General features: G+C 40.0%; 1 protein-coding gene across 7 annotated transcripts in view; it reads right to left on the minus strand.

Moving 5' to 3' along the window:
- COL11A1 (collagen type XI alpha 1 chain) overlaps positions 1 to 22,392 on the minus strand; it is a 255,966-nt gene that overhangs the window by 205,930 nt on the left and 27,644 nt on the right. For all 7 annotated transcript variants that reach the window (XM_075936624.1, XM_014571895.3, XM_075936623.1 and 4 more), the window contains exons 3-4: positions 9,730 to 9,943; positions 5,531 to 5,693 (exon numbers count right to left, since the gene is read on the minus strand). In XM_075936624.1, the coding sequence (XP_075792739.1) occupies positions 5,531 to 5,693; positions 9,730 to 9,943 (377 nt within the window). The remainder of the gene's footprint in view (positions 1 to 5,530; positions 5,694 to 9,729; positions 9,944 to 22,392) is intronic.

Genomic DNA, 22,392 nt, shown 5'->3' on the forward strand with positions numbered 1-22,392 from the left:
TCACTCTTCCAAAATGTCCCTTATTCCTCATGGAATGAGGTTTACAGGGACATCAGAATAGCAAGTCCATTATATTTCAAAATAACAGGCACTCTCAAGATATACGGAATAGCGTTGCAGTATAGACGTAGCCTTAATTACCCCAATCCCTTACCTTTAAATGAAGCTACATTATTGACTGCTATGATGTCTTGTGGTAATGAACTCCAAAGGATGACTTATGAGGTAAAGTATTTCCTTTTATGTGTAAAGGAAGGCCCATTACCATGTCTATATAAAGGAATTTTTCATATACATAAACTAATAAAATCATCAAATTATTCCTTCTCATATTACAAAGCAGTTTAGAAAGGAGAAGCCACTCAGTTTGTACTAGACCCCTGAGAACCCTAAACATCTCTACTAAATACCATCTAACATTTCACATTCCACAGCTAAATAACCCAGGTGGTGGGGGGGGGGGGGGGGAGTTTCTGTCACTGAATGGGTCTGGGAGCATCTGTTTGCTCTATGTGTGTGCACACGCGCACACACACACACACACACACACAGAGCACTTAGCACAGTGAGGCTCCAATCTCTGATTTTTTTCTAGAATAAAAACTCTCCATACAGCTGACCTAGAGCAGAACTGATGGTAGTAGAATTCTCTCCTATATCAAGTATTAATGGGATAGTTTCAAGAGTTTTTTTACCAGTCCTAATTGAAATGCTGCAAGAACAGTATTTGTTATATTTTCTGGCATGTCTATCTCAGCCAGTGTGTGAAGTACAAAGCACAGGCTATGAAATGAATTGTAGCAGGGCATTTTAGCACCTTAAAGAAAGTCCCAAACAAATCGGTCTCTGAAAATATACAGATCCTTATTTTTTCCCCCAAATGGTTTGCATTTTAATACCTATAAGTAGTAGTCCAGGTGCCTCTCTCCCCCAACTTATGCTGTCCTGCAGCTTCTCCTGGGAGGAACCCTCCTGCTAGCTGTACAGAGGGGGAGAAGAATGTTGATGTTAGCATGTCTCCCTGCTCCTGTATCCCAACTACAGAGAGCAAGGGAGAAGGGGGACTCACACTGCCTGGCTGAAGATGGAGACCACCAGGCTGTTCAAGCTGCAGCAGTCTGAACTGTGAGTGATGCTTGCCTTTGTTAGAGAGGCTGTGCATCATTTCTAAGATTTCCCCAGCAGCCAGTTCACATGGCGTGTCTATCTGTCTAACACATACTGTACACATACACAATCTCTCTCTTTCTCTCCCTCCTTTTCCCCTGCATCCCCTTACATCCTCAGAGCAGGGAAAGGGGACAAACCCTGGCTCAAGAAGATTATTGCTGAGGTCTGAGGTCCACTCGGAAGGGTGAGTCCCTTTCTTAAAGAGGTAGTACATGGTTTGACCTGAGATTTCCCCAGGAACCAATTTACAAAGTCTCTCACTAACTCACACATACATACACAAACACACAGTATGTCCCAGTCTCTCTCCCTGCCTACTCATGTACCTCTTTTCTGCAAAGCAGGGGGAGGGCAGACAACTGGGCTCAGAAACAGGGCAGGAGAGCTTTCAGTCTCTTAAAGAGTCAACACAAGGGGTTTCTCAGAAACTTATCCAGCAACAGCCAACACACACACTGTCTCTGTGCTGCACACACAGGCCAGATGATGGGAAAAGAAGATCGGGGGGGGGGGGGGGGGGCAAACCATCCTGGGGCCTGGCAATTCAAAAGGGCCCAGGCTTCCCCGTCACCACCTAGTCCTGGGCCCTTTAAATCACCACCAGAGTGCCGCAGAATTCAGGGGGTGCTCTGCACTCTGAGCAGCCCTAAGAACTGCTTTTCTCAGCTCCATCCCTTGCACCTGAGGCCTCACGCTGTCCAGGAACACAGAGTTGGGCACCCCACCTTGCCCAGGAGTCCGGTGAGGCTGTTGATCCCCCTCTGCACACATACTGCTTCTGTGTCACACACACACTGTCTCTCTTCTCTCACACACACACTATATCACACACGTCTCTATTACACACAGCATGTCACCCATCCATACCTATACACTCTCTCTCTCTCTCTCTCTCGCTCTCTCTCTCTCACACACACACAAACACACACACACACACACACACACACACACACACACACATGCAAACACTGCCTCTTTCACAATCACCCCTTTACACATGCTTGCATTATTGTTGTTACTACTTGGTACTTCCTGAGATGCACATATATTCTCTTGCGGTGTGTTATTTTAAAATTTTGACTTGCCTACGCAGTCCATAATTTTAATCTCTCTTGCACTTAATTTTAATTCTTTGAGTAGTGAGTTCTGAAGTATCTAACCTGATCTGGCTGGGGTAACTATCCATATGGTAATTTTTTAAATATATACATTAAATCTAGATTTTTGCTTTTACTGGTGATGCACAACAGCACATGCGTCTGTACACATAACATCATGTATTTCACACAAGGATGAAAAAAATTAAAGGGTACACTATTCAGAACCCTTGAATGCCTTGAACAAATGAGAGTCTTCACGTTTTACAGCCCTCTGTAGACCAAAGCCTTTAGCAGTTGCGGTAGAGCAAGCTCTTGCTTATAGAAATATTTGATGGAGGACAGATGATAGAAGGGGAGGCAAAAAGATGCCCCAGAAAGATGAGGGTTTAAGGCTAATAACCAAGTGAAAATGTCTATCCTAACTCAAATACTATGAGGTGCTCATTTACAAGAAAATGCTGTTACTGGTTATCACAGTTGAAGCTTAGGGAAATGGGGTACAATATCTTGGCATAGACCCATGAGAAAATGAATCTCTAAAAGAAGCATTTCTGAAACTACAATACAAACTGTTCAAATGTTGCTGTTCTCAGTGCTGAATGTTTACATTCTAAAAAAGGGTTTACAGGCAACTACTTTATTTCTTTAATGAGTCATACCCAACTTCCTTTTCGGGTAGTTAGGACGTGGAACTGAAACATTGCTTTGGAAATTCAAGGTAGGAGATTTTTTGAAAAGTCTAGACGACCATTGTTAGCCCCTTGATAAACACATTTTTGAACATGCATACTCCATGTAATAAAAAATACACAGAAAACTTTGTTTTAAGTGATTGACCCAATTTCTGATGTGATGCATCCACCTATTTGCATTGGTTCAGGAGATTTCCATAGATGCACATGTGTATAGAATGTAGGTCCTTTATTTTTAGTATCTCTATCTAGTCCCAAATTTCATGTAAATGTTAGCTTACAAATGTCAGCATTATTGTGCTGTGCAATACCTTGTCAAGCCACAGCCCCTTGTTAGAGTTACTAACCAAGACATGGGAACTTTAGTCACACATAGATTATATTCTCTTTCTTTTCTTTCTTTGAAAATGTGCATTCTTATTTGAACGGAAGGAGGTAGCTTAGCATAAAGCAACAAAGGGGAAGGAATAAAATTTAGGTATTTTCATATGAGGAGAAATTGAAACACCAGGGATTATTTATTTTTGAGATAAAATAGATAAGCAGTGACTTGACAGAAAAGCCAACAATCCTCATGATTAAGATCACCAAAAGACATTTTCAATTATGGTCATTTTCTCCCCCTGATTTTTTGAGAGTCTGCATGTTTTAACCTTCCTTTACCACAAAAAGCTTCTCAAATTTTAAAATGTAAAAATACTTTAAAACACATAGATGAGAGATCATAGAATTATAGTCAAACATCTCCAGGGATGTTAGCTCCCTAGCTTGTTTTAGTAAGCAAGCACAGATAATTTAACTGGACACTTTCCCACATTTCTGTGTTAGCAGCCCCTTCATTTATTTTAAAAACAGCTAAGCATGATACTTTGCAACACTCTATTGAAACACCAATAGTCAGTAAGGGTATGTCTACACTTGCCCCCTAGTTCGGACTAGAGAGGCAAATGAAGAATACTGAAGTTGCTAATGAAGTGCGGGATTTAAATATTCCGTGTTTGATTAGCATATTCGCGGCCGGTCACCATTTTAAAATGCCGGTCGCCCGATTTAACTTGCCACAGGTAGATGTGGTAGTCCAATCCATAACCCTTCCCTCGAATTAACTGTTACTCCTCATTGCACAAGGAGTAACAGTTAATTCGAGGGAAGGGTTTTGGATCGGACTACCGCGTCTACACGTGGCAAGTTAAATCGGGCGACCGGCATTTTAAAATGGTGACTGGCCACGAATATGCTAATCAAGCATGGGATATTTAAATCCTGCACTTCATTAGCAACTTTGGTATGCTTCATTTGCCATCCTAGTCCGAACTAGGGGGCAAGTGTAGACATACCCTAACTGTACCAGGTAAGACAAAGAGAAAAAATACTAGGCGATTATACAGATCACACACAAGAAGACTATCAATGGTACAGGGAATTAAAAGAATTTTTTCACAAAATATGTAAGAATAAGATTATGATTTGTGTATTATTTAAACTAAAATGTAAACCTACTTGAAAACACCAACAGAATAAACCATAATCAAATCATCTCTTTCTTTTGTAGTATGTCCCATTTTCTCATCCTGAATTTCTTTTACTTATGTACATACTACTAAATAGGATCACTGCAACTTAATACCAAAGAAATGTTGGGTCTCAGATTTTGAGTAAATTAATTATGCAAAGCACTGCCCACAGCAGAACCTAAAAGAACTTTCACAAGCCTCATGTAGCCATTTAAGCAGAAATAATCTGAGGAGAGGATGTACCATGTGGACTGTAGGTAGTTAGATCCATTTGTAGAGGCTAGGAAACATTCCTCAGCCTTCATAATGCTCCCCTTGAAAAGACAGTGAACTGTGAACTCGTAGGTTTTGAGGGAAGCAATCACAGCACAATAGCCACACCCCACGTTGCCTCTTTCAACTGCTGAATGTCAGACATACATGTTGCCTAAAAACCTATGGGCCTACTCTTGACTTTATTTTCCCTATGACAATCAATTTTGTATGAGAAAGCATTTAATAACTTATCTGTGCCTCTAGTCTATTCTCATTGTTTAGCTTTAATTTGAGATATGACAGTTTTGATTGGCAGATAATGGAATTATAAAAGAAATCAAAAGAAGTTCATGACCTCAATCTGTTAAACTTTTGTGTAGTGATATTGCCTCATTATTAGGAGTTGATATTTCCTTAAACAGATGCATTTTACCTTTTCCACTTCCCGACCTGTCAACAATGGAAACAGGTATACACCCTCTTTGCTAAAGTGTATTCGAGATACTGGGAAAATGAATGAATGGCATGACAAATATAACCATCCATGATATTCATAGTATCTTCCATTGCACCCTGCGCTTTCCCTCCCCCACTCTCCAGTACTGGAATTCATGTTGCTACATATGCTTAGCCCAGAACATCAATGTGCAGAGAGAACAAGAATGCTAGAATGATTCAGTATCCTGCATTATATCAAATCTTCCATATGAATTTCCTAAAAGCTTCTGTTAACTTTTATCAGGACTTCCACTCACCATCAAATCATTTAACACCTATTATGTAATAGATAGACTTTTACCTCAAAAACTTCTTCATCCAGAATCCTGGTTCCAAAGACAGTGATGCCATTGGAGTCAACAATTGCTCTGTCACTCCTGTCGAGTGGCTTTGTGGTTTTCTTCTTACAGTCAACTATCATGGTAACACTTTTCTTATCCACACTGATAGCTACTCGATGCCACCTAGCAAAGGAACACAGCTCGTCCATAATTTTTTTCTAAACACACATATAAATTCAGAGTTCCATAGCAAGGAAGAAATATTACAAGTTTTAAGCCAATCAAAAATTTCACCTCTTACAGTTCACAAAAATCTACACGTCAGCATTAATTTCCTTTTCATGTTTTATCTTCTCATTTCCAAATCAACCTATTCCTTTGGAAGTTTATTTAAGAAAGGATTGTAAATAGAATAGGACTAAAAACTAAGTACAATATGCTTGCACAGAATGAATGGAAACATATGTAAGTCCCTGTTCAACAAAACATCTAAGTATGTGCTTAAAATTAATCATGTATGGTCTGCTCTAGCTCTCAGAGAAGTAAAGGAAAAAGTTCTCATGGATTTACATGATTACGTGTTTTGATGGATCAGAACCTTACTGCAATACTAATGCATAAAACAGACATATATAATAAATAGGTTAGGTAGTTCAAATGATAAAATATCTGATATATTTCCTAAACAAGGAACAGCCAATCAGCTTTATGAAATTAGTAAAATTGTATTTAGTATTTTATTTATTAAAGCCGATCCATAATCCATGCAAGACAGCAAAATTCATTATTCTGAAATTATGACAACTAACTTGGGATTTTTTTTCCTACAATGTTCTACATATGTAAAATTGCTGCAAGAAGATGGAAGAATTTCTCACTCTCTCTCAAACTAAGTAGTATCATATGTGATACTTACAGATTTGTGAACTGTATCAAGTCCATAAAATATTGTCTCTGGAAGTGCTGCTTTAGACACAAGGAACCAGACCCAAAGCCCACTAATGTCACTGGAAAGATTCCCATTGACTGCAGTGGGTTTTAGATCAAGTCCATTCATAGGCTATGTCTAAACTATATCCCTCTTTTCGAAAAAGGGATGTAAATTAGACACTTTGAAATTGCAAATTAAGCCAGGATTTAAATTTCCCGTGCTTCATTTGCATAATGTCGGCATTTTTTTATGAAATGGGTCTTTTTGAAAGAAAAATCTCTGTTTAGATGGGGCGGGGATCAATCAAAAATAAAACCCTTTTTCAAAAGAGCCTGTACTCCTGAAAAAATGAGTTCAGGATCTTTCGAAAAAGGGTTTTATTTTCGATCGATCCCCGTCTAAACAGCTGTTTTTCTTTTGAAAAGCCCCATTTAGAAAAAAACTGAGGCCTCCATTATGCAAATGAAGCACGAGAAATTTAAATCCCAGCTTTATTTGCAATTTCAAAGTGTCTAATTTACAGCCCTTTTTTGAGAAAAGGGATGTAGTTTAGACACAGCCATAATGATCTGATGTTATTTTTTGTGAATTTGTTATTCAAAACTATTTGAGGAAAGTCTGAAATATAATTGCACAAGCCAATAGGTTGCTTATACATGACTCGCTATTTTTAATGGCTTTGTTAGTCATATTTTGCTTTTTGTACTTTATGATTGGTCACCCAAAATCATATGTCTGGCTTCCTTGTTCGGATAACTCCCAAATTTATCTTAGATGGAGGCACAAACACTGCTAATATTAATACTTGTGAACATATAGATACATATTCACGTTTGCCAAAATTCTTGCAAAAATCATTTTGTTTGCACATATATTTACAAAGTGAATAAAAATGGTTGTGAATACTGCCAACAAAAATTACTTTTATTTGAAAAACTTAAAAAAAAACAAATAGTACTTTAAAGACTAACAAAACATGTAGATGATATCATGAGCTTTCATGGGCACAGCCCACTTCTGTGCCCATGAAAGCTCATGATACCATCTACATGTTTTGTTAATCTTTAAAGTGTTACCAGACTATTTGTTGTTTTTTAAGTTTTTCCTGTTACAGACTAACTCGGCTACCCATCTGAAGCTTTTATTTGAAAGACATTCCTTCACAAATAATGTACAGTATTTAACCAGCACTAGTGTAGGCTGCATGGCCGTTTGTTATCATGACAAACATCATGTATTAGTTTAATAAGACTGTTTGCAATGACAGGGGCAATACCTGAGTACTTCAGATAGGGCGTACAATGAACAAAGCACAGTATCCTTGACATACAAGGGCAAGGAATGTCAGAGAAAATATGTGCTATTAGTAAGATGCAAGATGAGTGCCAGAATTCAATAATTTTAGCTGGCATTTATGGCCATGAAGGGTGAGATAGCATGGATCTTTTTTTAAAATGGCTTTTATATATCAAAAAGAGCACCTTGAAGCAATGGAATCTTACTGGTCACCACTACCATAGAGCCAGAAGTGGAATTCTGTTTTTATTTTGGAACTCAGTTCAACATAATTTTAAAAGCCAATGGTCTTGACTTAATTGTTTAGACTTTGAAAATTACATTTACATTCTTAGGCTATGTCTAGACTGCAGGCTTCTTTCAGAAGAAGCTTTTCCGGAAGAGATCTGCCAAAAAAACTTCTTCCAAAAGAGAACGTCCACACTGCAAAAGCGCATTGAAAAAGTGATCTGCCTTTTCAAAAGAAAGCATCCACACTGAAGGCATACAATCACATTTAAGCTGTGATTACTATGGATGGAGTGGCCACCAGAGCACCTGTGCTTTTTACTCTTTCCTCTTCTTTCAAAAGAACTCCCTCTTCCCCATCCACACACGCCTTTTTCTGAAAGAGCCCTTTTGGGAAAAGGCTTCTTCTAAGGATTACCAATGTCAGAAAAACTCCTTTGTTCTTTCAATTTTCTTTCAGAAGAATGCTATTGCAGTGTGGATGTAATTGAAGTTTTTTCAGAAAAATAGTCATTTTTCTGAAAAAACTCTGTAGTGTAGACATACCCTAAGACAAAGCATTGCTCATCATTGCACTATGTTGGACAGCTGGGTCTGAAGCACAATATCAGACAACCACCCAAAATTGCTAGGCCCAAAAGCACGGAAGAGTCCACTCACACTGTTGCCTCACATCACTCTGCATCTACCTTTCGAATTCAAAAGTGATATCCATTGTCTCTTGGGAGCATGCATGCCAGTCCTTAAACCAACTGTGAGTGAAGTTAATCTGTTTTTTCATCTTTATCAGAACCTCAACACCTGGAGAGAAATGTGGCTATCCAGATGTCAACAGCAAAACACTAATGGGGCCAGGATTTCACCCCTTGTTTGCTATAGAGAAATTGAATGACAATGGCCTGCGGCTTCAGTTTTCCTGCTTCTTATGGAACACATACTAGTTGTTGTTTTAGCCTTATGAAGTCAATGTATTGCGCAGTAACACAGAAGACAGTAGACAATTTAACTTTTCCTTTGGTATTTCAGGTTATTCTTTAGTTATCATCTTTAGTCTTTTCATTATATGTGAATTTATTTACCTTCCAGCTGCAACATTCAATATGTACATTTCTGAAAAATGCAACTGTTACTCCTGCATTATAGTATATGTAAAAATGACTTTAAAAGGATGACTGTTCCTTTAAAATAATTAGAGTTAGTGTCAGGGAGCCTTTACAAATAACAATAAAAGTCATGAAAGGTGCTAAACTGACTTTCCTAGAGCCTTAATTGTCTTAATTATCCAAATAACTGGCATAGCAGCTCAGCAGCAATGTACGCTATGCCACATTGCCTTACTAACATGCCTTCACTCTGGGGAATCACCTCCTGGAAGACCAGGGCAAGACTGTGTGGGCTGGGTGCATGTTTGTATAGGAGGTGGGCATGTAAAGGTGACTTTCCACTGGCCCTAGCCCTGGATGCTTTTTGAGCTGAGGGTGACAAGAACAAGGTGTCTTCATAGCTTCATATTATTCACTTAAGTTTATGGAAAAGGGCAAATATGATCATATGACTGCATTTGTTTGTTTCCTGTATTCCGTAGAAGCTGGAAGTAAGTTCTCCTGCAAAGGGACCTTAGATTTTGTGGCACTGTAGTGCAGTCAGCTGGAAATTATGTAACTGATTTATTTACTTCTACAACTATGTTATGGAACATTAGTCCAAACAGTAGTTCCTGTGTTTTTAATTTGTTATATTAAACTTGATTTATTTTACACTTACTTTCCATCAGCAATGTTGACTGTCCTAAAAAGAGGATAATCTTCTGGGGCAGGTTTTCCATACTGATCTTCAAACAGGAAGACAGGGGATCTACCAACTTCCACACCTATTTGCTGAATACCCTGTTCATTGTAGATAGATAAAAGGAAGGACTGGATTCCCTTTTTAGGTTTGACTGTAATTAATATAGAAAAGTCTTCAGGAAAGTTTCCACCTGAGAAGAAAAATGACAAATGCAGTCACAAATCTGGAAAAAAATATAATCTCTTTGTGAACATGTATGCTTTACCCTTAATTGAGAATTCAATTGAGAGTCTAATTTTCTGTTTTTCCTCCACAATAAATGAGATAAAAATTCTAATTTCAAGACAATTTCTCTCTTGAGAACCCTTTGGATTTAAACTTTTTTGTCTTCCCATTCTTATTTTGCTTCCCAAGGTTTTATCCTACGAATCGTAAAAGCTTGAGCTATAAAATCATTGTGCATTTATAAAGGTTTAACACAATATATACAAAAAAGGTGGCAGTTCAGTATTAATAACTTTCCTGTTCATCTTCTCGAAAAAGGGAGGAGAAATTACTATAATCTATAACTACACGTTGCAATTTCAACAAACAAAAAAGACTATAGGGGTATTACTAGAAATATTTTATCAGACAACTTCCATTTCCCAGTGGCCACTCTAATAGTTTCCACCATTTTGTTTATGTATGTTCCATTGTTTCCAATATGTATCTTAAATAAGGGTTGTACGCAGAGGGAACACACATGATTCCATACACCATTTATGTTATTAATAGAGGCTTAACCACAGCTTATGTGGTCTATAAAGCCATATTCTGGGCGTCTGACCTGAGATAAATTTAATACTAACATTTTTATTTAACTGTGGTGCAGATGTTACTTACTGAATTATCTCAGAAATAACTCATTTTAAAACAAAACATATGGCTATTTGTATGTAATAGGAAATATGGTCAAATAAGTTTTATTTTCATTTGGTGCCTAACAATTTCTCTGAAGTAGAGTCCATAAGTCAGTCATTGTTTTAACTTCATCCTCAAGAATAAAGACTGGATGGATACAGCTTTAAAAGGAGAGAATGGAAAAGATGGGTGCATGTGACAGAAAACCTGACCTGAGTGTTGTGATCATTTTGAGACTCCTTTTTAAAGTGAAAAACTTTTTCCACCATTCAGTCTGAAAGCAAATGAGCTTTGAACAAGAAATCTCTGTGAAGGTTGATGAGTGGAATTCTCCCTAATCCAGAACAAGGCTCATAGAACAATGATGTAACCATTCTTCAGACGGCCTGTTATAGATGCCCATTACATAACTTTTTAACTTTTTAACCTGTGGTTAAGCTAAATTTGTCTTCCTAGTCGGCATAATCTGGCACTTGCCCAACCACACCTCAATATTTTTGTATAAAGCCTCTATGCAGCATTGTTCTAATGCTTTTCACTTGTGCAAGGGGATCATTGTTTGCCTGAATGTTAGTAAGCCTATATGGTCAATTAGGACTAAGGGCATTAAGACAGATGACAGAAATGTCTTGATATCAGCAGTTTTTGTGACATTTCTGGGTTTTATTTGCAAAATCTTAGAGTCATAAAGTTTAAGGTCAGTAAGGACCAACAGATCCTCTGCTCTGATCTCCCATATGTAACAAGCTACCATCACTGTCTGATGGCACTTGCACACTAAATTCAACAACCCAAACAAGACCAAAGTACTACTATCAACAGCAGATGAAACTATTGTGTCACAGGCAGAGCTCATGGGGAACTGAAGTACACTAACACCTTAGGCCCCTGCAACAGCAGAGAATTGATTTTGTGAGAGATACCCAGATAAACCCAATAAGTGATCTGCGGTCCATGCTGCAGAAAAAGGAGCAAAAGACCCAAGTTAACTGTCCATCTGATCAGGGAGGAGGAGAGGGAAAGATGATTCCTTTCCAACATTACAATCAGTTAGAACTAGTAAGCTAAGCATGTGTGTGTGTGTGTGTGTGACTAATGGACAGAAGGAGTCCTGACCAACCCACAGGGTATGTCTACACTGCAAAGTATTTTCGGAAAAACTGCTGGTTTTCAAAAAAAAACTTCACTTGCGTCCATGCTGCAATAGCATTCTTTCAAAAAAAATTGAAAGAACAAATGGGTTTTTCCAACATTGGTAAAACTCTTTCTATGAGGAAGAAGCCTTCTTTCAAAAGAGCTCTTTCAGAAAAAGGCATGTGTGGACGGGGAAGAAGGAGTTCTTTCAAAAGAAGAAGAAAGAGGAAAAAGCACAGGTGCTCTGGTGGCCACTTCTTCTGTAGTAATCACAACTTAAATGTGAGATAGTATCCATTCAGTGTGGATGCTCTCTTTCAAAAAAGCAGATTGCCTTTTCGATGCACTTTGGCAGTTTTTTCGGAAGATGTTTTTTCGGAAGATCACTTCCGGAAAAGCTTCTTCTGAAAGAAGCCTGCAGTCTAGACACAGCCCCGGTGACTAAGGGGTTAAACTCAGGTAGCTAGCAAAGGTGTTGGCCAGCGGGCCAGGAGAACCAATTGAGATAAAGTGTTGAAATTTGAATTGGATATAGTTTCCTTGCCTACTTTCTTTTGTGTGAGAGATAAACTAGGAGTTGAGAAACACCGAATGATTTAAGCCCAGGCAGGACTATCATGTCATCAAAGAATTTGTGGCATGGGAGTGGACTGAACAAAGAGAAAATTGCAAGTAAGTAAAGGGAAAACTGACTGCAGTCCTATTCAGGATAATTTTCTTTATTTTGTGGTTTGGTTTGAACTGCTCTGTGTGAATCTATGCCTCCCTCCCCCTTTACCATCTAAACATTGGTTCCAGCGATTTTTCTCTGTGTTTTCATTTGTTTTCCTTAGTTGCTCTGAAACAACCAGAACCAAGAATACTTTATCAAGTTTTTCTTTTGATTCCTGTGTCCTTGAATGTCTGTCTGTCTGTCTGCATGCCTCTGACTGAGGGGTCAGCTACCAGAGACTGCAGTTTGTTTTTCTCTTTTCTTTTTTCAAACTCTTTTGGGGCAAAAGAGCTTGGGGTACCTCTGGGGGTGGTTTCAAGAGTTCACTCCTGGTTTTTAGGGATAAAAAAACACTTAGTGGCAGCGATTCCCCAAAATCTGTGTATTATGATTCTAGGGGGAAGTATTTTGTAACCAGTGCCTGCAGAGGCAAGGTATTAAAGCTCTTTTGCGGGCCCTCACCTTCTGCACTCAGGGTGCCAGAGTGGGGAACAGCCCTGACACAGCAGAGAGAGAAACTATGCAGAGCCACCTCCTAGTACCACCCTCCTCATCTAGTGTTGCATCTCCACACGTAGCCATCTCTGATCAATCTGAGGAGGGGGACAAAATAGCATATACTGGAAAGGAAAGATCCTTTCCTGACCCCTTACAGATGACTGGATGAAGACCTGAAGCATGACCTATAAACCAGAAGGGATTCCCCACAGTGGCTGAGTCCTCCCCCTCGCACCCATAACTTTGTCTTTCATGAACAATTGTCTTCTTTCAGTGCCATGGAATATGAAACACAGGCTACACCTACTCCAGATCCAGATCCAAACACTGCCTCTGTGGTCCATGTCTACCCTAAATTAAAAGGAGTGACTTTTTAATGATAGGCTTTTATGAGTTAGTTGTCTCTAAAGATTTCAGATTTTCTCCCAGTTTTGATGTTATGGTATTAGATCAGGTGTTTCAGAAATATTCCAGTTCTGGTAAAGCCCACTTAGGTTTAAGAATCAAAAGTTTATAAATATTAATATTTTAAAGTGTTAACCTAGGCTCTGTCATGTACAAAGCAAAACACCTACCATAAGTAATTTAGAACATAGATTGTTCCTGTTTGTAATATTAATGAGACTATGGGCTGAACACTGTGATTTGTATTAAAAAACTCCTTCTGGGTGATGATATCTCAAATTTTTAAAGCATTAAATGAAGGGAAATGCATAGTATAAAACAACTATTGACTTTTTAAATAATATATAACTATCGGGCATTATATTAGATTTAATTGAAGATTTCTTCATTGAAGAAAGTAAATATTTCTCACATAATGCAACTTTTTTTTTTCTTCTATATACTACAGACTAAAAATCCATCTCTCTCTCTCTCTGTCTCTCTCTCTCTCTCTATGGCTGCGTCTAGACTGGAAAGTTAAAACTTGCCAGATGTCTACACTGGCCGCTTGAATTTCTGCAAGAACATTGACTTCCTACTGTCTGAAATCAATGCTTCTTGCGGAAATGCTATGCTGCTCCTGTTCGGGCAAAATTCCTTTTGCGCAAAGCTTTTGCGCAAATGGGCCAGTGTACACAGCTCAGATTTGTTTTGTGCAAAAAAGCCCCAATCGCGAAAACGGCAATTGGGGCTTTTTTTGAGCAAAAGCGCGTCTATATTGGTATAGACACTTTTCCGCAAAAAGTGCTTTTGCGTAAAAGCATCCATGCCAATCTAGACGCTCTTTTCCGCAAATGCTTTTAACGGAAAACTTTTCCATTAAAAGCATTTGCAGAAAATCATGCCAGTCTAGACGTAGCCTATGTGTGTGTGTGTATATATATATATATATATATATATATATATATATATATATATATATATATATATATATATATATATATATATATATATATATAAGGTAGGAGGTTTATGGCCAGCCAACAGAATGATGTCATCATGCTTTCACACTCTCTGGCTGTGAAAGCCGCCAGAGAGAGGAGGTTTGGTAAGCATAGTGAGCAGGAGATGCAGCCACTGAGAAAGCCACTGAGAGGGGGGTTGGTGAATGTAGCTCTCATGGTTTCTGACTGTGAAAGCTGCCAGACAGAGGGGGGTTGGAAAGCATAGTGCAGCCCCCTAGTAAATTATTAAAATAGTGTTGTTTATTTTCCTGAAAATGATGTTTTTCAGCTAAGAATATCAATTTATTATGTGAATTACACCCTCTTTAAGCCCATGACTTAAACGTTTTTCTAATTCATTCAGGAAATGTACTTTCAATAATTAAAAATGAGGGACTATTGTTCCTATAGTTAATGGCTGTTGTTGGTTACCAGAATTCCTGAGTTATTTCACCATCTCTACCATTGCCTTGTTCAATGTACAGCAAATTACTTTAGACTACGTATATTCATTAAACCATTCACTTCAACTCCAGGAAATATAACTGTGGCAGAGTATGGCTCTTAACCTTTCAGTATTGCAGTCTATAATTCCTTGAATACATATATAAGAAAAATTACCATTATAGGAACGCTATAAAGCTCTGTTTAATGAGAAATAATAGTTGCAGCACACTCGATAGTTAGTCTTGTATTCCATCTTCTATTTTAATCTTCACTTTTCAGTGTATGTTCTGATAAGAATTTTGGCATTAGGTAGAAACTTCAAAACTGACTTGCTTTGTAGATCTCAAGTAGTCTTTTTTTTTTAAGATTTTAAAATCCAGAACAGTATTTAAGAAAATCAGTTCAGAAGTTTTAAAGGTTTGAACACTGAACTTTAAGTTGGCATTTTTAAAACATGGATCTGATCTTTTTTAAGATGTATTCTATATCAGAATGGGCTTATCATTTTGGGGTGTTCTGAAGCAGCATGCTTTCAAACAATCTAAACTGCAATTGCCAGATAGTTTAGGCAGCTCTAAATCTTTAGAGGGCTTCAACAGCATTAGCTGCCCTAAGGATTTAAAGTTGTTTAAACTGCTTAAACTACCTAAAGATGTGAAAAGCTTAAGCAGATTGAATTTGTTTAGGGGTTAAAAGTCATTTTAAACCATTCAAGCCTGTCTGAGTCCTTAAGTGTTTCAAGTGGTTTATCAACGTACAGACTTTCAAATAAGGATGTCAGAGGAAAAAGACAATAGGGGTCAAGTGGACATAGTTATGGGTGGCAGGGTTCATCTTCCCAAGCCAAATAGCTCTGGATTTTGTCCCCCTTTTCTTTCAAGCCCTGCCTTCTTGATAAATTAAACGTGCCCTTTCCCAAAAAAAACCAACAAAACACTAACAAAAATTCAAAATTCAATTTAATATTTACTACTCTTGCTGTTTTTGTTAAATTTCAATCTTATAGTATTGTAATTTATCAATCTAAACCTGTGTGTCTCGAAGTGCTCCATGGGCACACTTTAGAAAAATCACTAGCAGACTCATGCCACTTTGATTACCTAACGGGTCCATAGCCACAGAACCTATAGCTCCCATTGGCTCTGGTTTGCTGTTTCCAGTCAAGGGGAACTGCAGGAAGTAGCATGGCCTGAGCCAATGCTTCCCATGACTCCCCTTGACTAGAAATGTTGAACTGGAGCCAACACAAGCTATGAGGTTCCATGGCTATGAACTCTTTAGGTAAACAAGGCGGCACAGGATCATTAGAGCTTTCCCAGAGCGGGCCTGCAGAATTCTTTAAGAAACACTGGTATAAACAACAAAACATACAAAATGTACAAACTGGCTAAGTTTATGTCATGAGAAAGATATAGTCAACTGATTGCTTCGGTTCTCAAATTTATCTTTTCTATTTAGTCCAGTTATTAGCATTTTTAACAGTGGTAATGTATATCAACCTAAAAATGCTATAGTATTCTTTACAGTAAGTTAAAGAAATATGGCTTGTATGAATAGACCATAAGGTTTATAGAAACCTGGTTAGATTGTCAGGCTCAATGGGTAGTGAAGAATAGCTCAATGTCTACTTGGCAGCCAGTATCAAGAGGAGTGTCGCAGGGATTGGTCTTATAGCCTATTTTGTTCAACATCTTCATTAATGATCTGAATGATGGGATGGATTGCACCCTCATCAAATTTGTGGATGACACTAAGCAAGGGGACGAGGTATATATGCTGGAGGGTAGGGATATGCTCCAGAGTGATCTAGACAAACTGGAGGATTGGGACAGAATAAATCTGATGAGATTCAACAAGGACAAGTGCAGAGTCCTGCACTTAGGATGGAAGAAATCCATGCACTGCTACAGGCTGGGAACCAACTAGCTAAGCAGCAGTTTTGCAGAAATGGACCTGGGGATTACAGTAGATGAGAAGCTGGACATGAATCAACAATGTGCCCTTGTTGCCAAGAAGGCTAATGAGTTGCATTAGTAGGAGCACTGCCAGAAGATCAAGGGAAGTGATTATTCTCCTCTATCTGGCACTGGTGAGGCCACATCTGGAATAATGTGTCCATTTGGGGGGTGGGGAGGCTCCAGTACAGAAAGGATGTGGACAAATCAGAAAGAGTCCAGCAGAGGGAAAAGAGAATTATTAGAATGATGGGGCACATGATTTATGAGGCGAGACAGAGGGAATTGAGGTTATTTAGTCTGGGGATGAGAAAAGTGAGAGGGGGATTTGATAGCAGCCTGAAAGGGATTCCAAAGAGGCTGTCCTCAGTGATGGCAGATGACAGATGAAGAAGCAAAGGTCTCAAGTTGCAGCATGGGCGGTCTAGGTTGGATATTAGGAAAAACTATTTCACTAAGAGGGAGCACTGGAATGGGTTGCCCAGGGAGGTGGTGGAATCTCCATCCTCAGAGGCTTATAAGGCCAGTCTTGACAAAGCCCTGGCTGGAATGACATAGTTGTGGTTGGTCCTGTTTGGGCAGGAGGTTGGATTAGATGACTTCCTGATGTTTCTTCCATCATTTATTTTCTATGATTCTGTGATTCTAAAACAGGGGTGGTCAACCCATGGCTCGCAAGCTGCATGTGGCTCACGAAGAAAAAAATTGCAGCTCCTGACGTTAACGGGATGGAATCCAGAACCACTTGGGTCAGCCGCTCTCACGGCCGGGCCGCTGTGAGCCACATGGATGCTTACAGCCCACACCGTTCCACTCACGGTCCCCAGCGCACCACATCATATTCCTGCACGTGCAGGCTGGGTCGCACACAGCATCCCAGACTGCATGTGCTAGTGGCTTTGTGATCCAGGCATAAGGTTGGGGGAAAGAGATGCCTGGCTCTGGAGAACAGAAGGGTGGGGGCATGTGCATGCCAATCCCAGATGCGGTGCAGGAGCTCTGGCTCTGGGACCTTAGCATAAGGTTGAGGGGGAGGGGGATTGGGTTACAGCAAAGAGGGGAGGTATCTGGCTCTAGGGAAGGGAAGGGGAAAGAAGGAGAAGGAAAGGGGGATTAGGTTGCACACGGCATCCCGGACAGCTCATGCTCAAAGCCGGCCGCTCAGAGCAGGTGTCCCAGCACTTGGAGGGAGACACATGGCTGTAGCAGCAGCTCCGGGACCCAAGTATTAGGTTAGAGTGGGTAGAGGGGGTTTAGGTTGTGGGTGTGTGTGCCTGGCTTTGGGGAAGGAGAGGAGAGAGGGCTTGGGTTTGGGGGGGGGGTGTCTGGCTTTGGGAAAGAGGAGGGGGACTGAGTTAGAGCAGGCTGCTCTTCCCCTCCCCTAAACAGCTGGCACTCTTCCTGAAATGTAGGTCTGTCACACCACTGGGGACTTTTCTCCCTGCTGCCTGCCTGCGCGGGAGAGGGCGGGGATGAGGAGGCAGGAAGTAGGAATCCTGGGACTGCATACCAGCTTCAACTTCTCAGGAAACACGCGGCTGTCGTGGGGAGCAGAGGAAGATTGTGCACTTCCTGAGAAGTTGGAGCTGGCATGCAGTCCTGGGACTCCTACACTCACACACACACACACACACACCCTGCACAGGCAGGCAGCAGGGGGGAAGGAAGTCCCTGGTGGAAAGACAGACCGGGCATTTCAGGAAGTGCACCAGCTGTTTAGAGGAGGGGAAGAGCAGCCCACGTGTTTCCTGAGATCCAGAATCCCCAGGTACTGGCCCCAGCTGTCTCTGTCTCTGCCTCCTGGCCAAACCACCTCCCCCCCGACGAGTATTCTGCCACAGCACCCACCAGCACCCTGCCCCAGAACCCTGTCCACTGCCCCCACCAGCACAGTTGGGGCCACATTAGTGAGGCTTGGGAGGTTTTGGAGGGGTTGTTTTTTTGTATCTTACTTGTATGACCCCAACTGACTTTTCTGTGGCTCAGTGACCTCTGATTCAAAGCAGGTTCCCCGCCCTTTTCATAAATAAAGTCAATGCTGAAACATTTTGTGTTTGACATAATATTTTATTTAAAAATGAAGCCTGGCCAACAAGCCCCCACTTGGGGCCAAGCCCCCATCTGGTCACAGCATCATAACACTCCTGCACCCCTCAGACCACAAACCTGAGCCTATTATACACTGGAACCCCCTGTCCTGAACCTCTCATCCCCAAACTCCTGCACCCCCACATCCCCAGTCTTCTGCCACAACACTCCTGCACCATCCACACACTGCAAATCTATGTCCTGAGCCCATCATACTCCCAGCCTCCCTGCCCTGAGCCCCTCATGGACCCCAGCCCAAACTCTTGCACCTTCACAGCCATAAGCCTGCGGCTTGCTCAGCACCTCAACCCTCCACCTGACCCCAACACTCTCCAGCCTAGAACCCCCTCCTTGAGCCTGCATCCTCTTCTGTACTTCCTCCTGCACCCAAATTCCCTCCCAGAGCTTGCACCTCTCACCCCTTCCCAGGGCTGCTTTTTTTTTTTTTTTTTTTTTGTGAGCCACAATAGCAGTGGAGACAGCGTGAAGAACTGGGGAAAAGTTGAGCCCCCCCCACCCCCCCCAAAAAAAAGGCAGGACCATGAAGACCTGGGAGAAAGTTACCAAAAATAAAAAAGCAGCTATGGAACGGTCCAACGGTCTTTTTTTTTTTTTTTGCTCAACAACTTTTCCACAACTTCCATGCTATCTCCACTGCTATTGTGGCTCTTCGTCTGGAACGGGTTGGCCACCCCTGTTCTAAAAGAACAAGTATTATAGACATGGGTGATGATTGCTTTCTTATCACATGGTACTCTTTCCTCGGTCTGGAAAAAAATTCCCACCACTATATTACTGTTATAGGAATGCTTAGTGTTGCATTTATTGTACTGTCTGCAATATTGTGGTTTTATGTGTTTTATAGTCATCACATTTTTAACTCTTTTAGGAGCAGATTTTCAGAATATAATGGGAATCTGTGAAGATTTGATTTGGGATCTCATTCTTAATGGACTTGATCCACTGAAGTCAATGGGAAACTTTTTGTTGACTTCAGTAGGCTTTGGATGAGGTGTTCTAAAGCAAAGTTGTTAGTTTACAGAGGAAATGATACTATGCACAATACCTTTTAATGTTTTAATGACTGAAGAAAGAAAAGAAAAGAAAAGAAAAGAAAAGAAAAGAAAAGAAAAGAAAAGAAAAGAAAAGAAAAGAAAAGAAAAGAAAAGAAAGAAAGAAAGAAAGAAAGAAAGAAAGAAAGAAAGAAAGAAAGAAAGAAAGAAAGAAAGAAAGAAAGAAAGAAAGAAAGAAAGAAAGAAAGAAAGAAAGAAAGAAAGAAAGAAAGAAAGAAAGAAAGAAAGAAAGAAAGAATCCAAACACCTGCCTGGTCAGAACTATTAATCTGAACCATATATTGAGAATGCTTAAGACAGGTGGCACTAACTCATCTAGTCTGGACATGTGCTTTTCAATCAGATAAGGCCACTATGGAAGGCATAAGGGATCTATGAGAAAAGGCTTTCTTTAGCGATAGATCAGCCTCTAGACTGCCGCTTTTCTCCAACAAAGCTCCGTGCCAGAAAAAAGTAGCAGCCTATTTTAATGAAACATGGGATATTTAAATCCCCGCTTCATTACCAGTTTCTCCCAGCCTAATCTGCATCCCTCTGCCGGCAGAGGGGTGCAGTCTAGACATACCCTCAGAGTCATAATCAAATTAGGAATTGAATCAAGCATTTCTTATTTATGACAAAAAATCATGCTTACATGCTTAGCTGAAGTAGTTATGAAGCATTCTAACTACAGTAGACTTCCGATAATCCGGAACCTATGGGACCTAGGTGGTGCCCGATTATCAGATATGCTGGACTATCAGGAGGTACTATAAGATGGTTATATATATACTGTATACATTATCTACTGTATATAAAGTGTTCTTAACCCTTTTTATTGTACATACTGTATACAGTATACTGTAATGTTTTAGGTTTTTTAAGCCTTTTTTACCCTTTTTGCTTAGTTCAGCTGCTGCCGCTGTTACCTTGTGACTCATTTTTTGCTGAAGCTCACTCACTAGGCTCTTGCCATTTTGATGCCGGACTATTGGATGCCGGACTATTGGAGTTTTACAGTACTCTGAAGCTTTGTCTACACTGCAGGGTTTTTGTGCAAGAAACTTTTTGCGGAAGAGATCTTCTCAAAAACTCTTTGCACAAAAGCATGTCCACACCTGAAAAGCACATCGCAAAAGCGATGTAATTTTGCACAAGAGAGCGTCCACACTGTATGGACACTATTGCACAAGAAAGCTCTGATTGCCATTAACACCTGTGCTTTTCCTGATAGGCTCTTTTTGTGCAAGAAACCCCTGTGGAGCGACCACACATGCCTTTTTGCACAAGAGCTATAGCGCAAAAAGGAGTTATTCCTCATGGGGAGAGGAATAACTCTACCAGCAAAAGCCCTCTGTCCTGTCGATCTACTGTTTTGGTTTGGGGTTTTTTGCACAAAAACACACTTAAGATGTGGACACTCCACCGTTTTTTGCACAAAAACAGCTGTTTTTGCAAAAAAAAAACCCTTGTAGTATAGACATAGCCTTAGATTTATCAGCCAATTTTATTTACCAGATAAGTTTGAACAATGGCAACAATACAATGATTAGGTAAATCATTATCTGTTGTTGAGCTGTCATTCCTTGAAAATGCAAAAAAAAAAAAATCCCATAAGTCTATGACAGTACTAATAGTATTAGTATTAATGTATAATACCTTTATTCACAATTACTAATAGTGTATAATATCTTTCAATCTGTGAGTTCAAAGTACTCTATAAGTATTAGGTAATGAAGCCTCAATACCCTCCTGTGAGGCAGATAAATATTATTATATTGAATGTTACAAATGGGTAAGCTCAGGCACAGAGACATTAAATGATGTTTCCAAGGTCACACAGAGAAGTTCTATATTTAACTGTTTGTCTCTCTTTGACTCATAGCTACTAAAAAGACACCCAAACCTAGAGCTCATCTCTGATCGGGGGTAATAGTGGCACTGCACCATGAACTTTGGCTTCACTAAAATGGGTCTGGTCACTTTTCAGACCCCTCTTAAACATCACTCTCTCTTTTTTTTTTTTTGGTCTTTATTATGAAATACTACAACATAAATAGTTAGATACCTACTGATCCCAGTGGTTGTGGACTTTAACACATTTCTCCAGATTAGCATGCCACATAATGCACTGTGGTATTTGCACATGTTCCCCGAAAAAGCCTCAGAAAGAATTTTTGTGTTATAGTAGGGGAATTCCAGACGTCTTGGATGTTTTTTTCAAAGATCCCAGACTGAGCGAGTTCATTTCCCTTCCCTGGACAAAAATTGGGGGGTTACTATGCTCTATAATTGGGGTTGAGAGACTAGGGAACAATGGGTCTTATGGAGAGAGTCTCCCCTCCAGCAGAGGGAGGCACCCTACAAGTACCTTCAGGTACAGTGCATATCCCCCAGTCATGACAATGAAACACTGATATAATTCCTAGAGTGACATCTTGAAAATATTGCATCCTAGAAAG

This window comes from Pelodiscus sinensis, chromosome 9 (genome assembly GCF_049634645.1).
Source record: "Pelodiscus sinensis isolate JC-2024 chromosome 9, ASM4963464v1, whole genome shotgun sequence".
Taxonomy (NCBI): Eukaryota; Metazoa; Chordata; order Testudines; family Trionychidae; genus Pelodiscus; species Pelodiscus sinensis.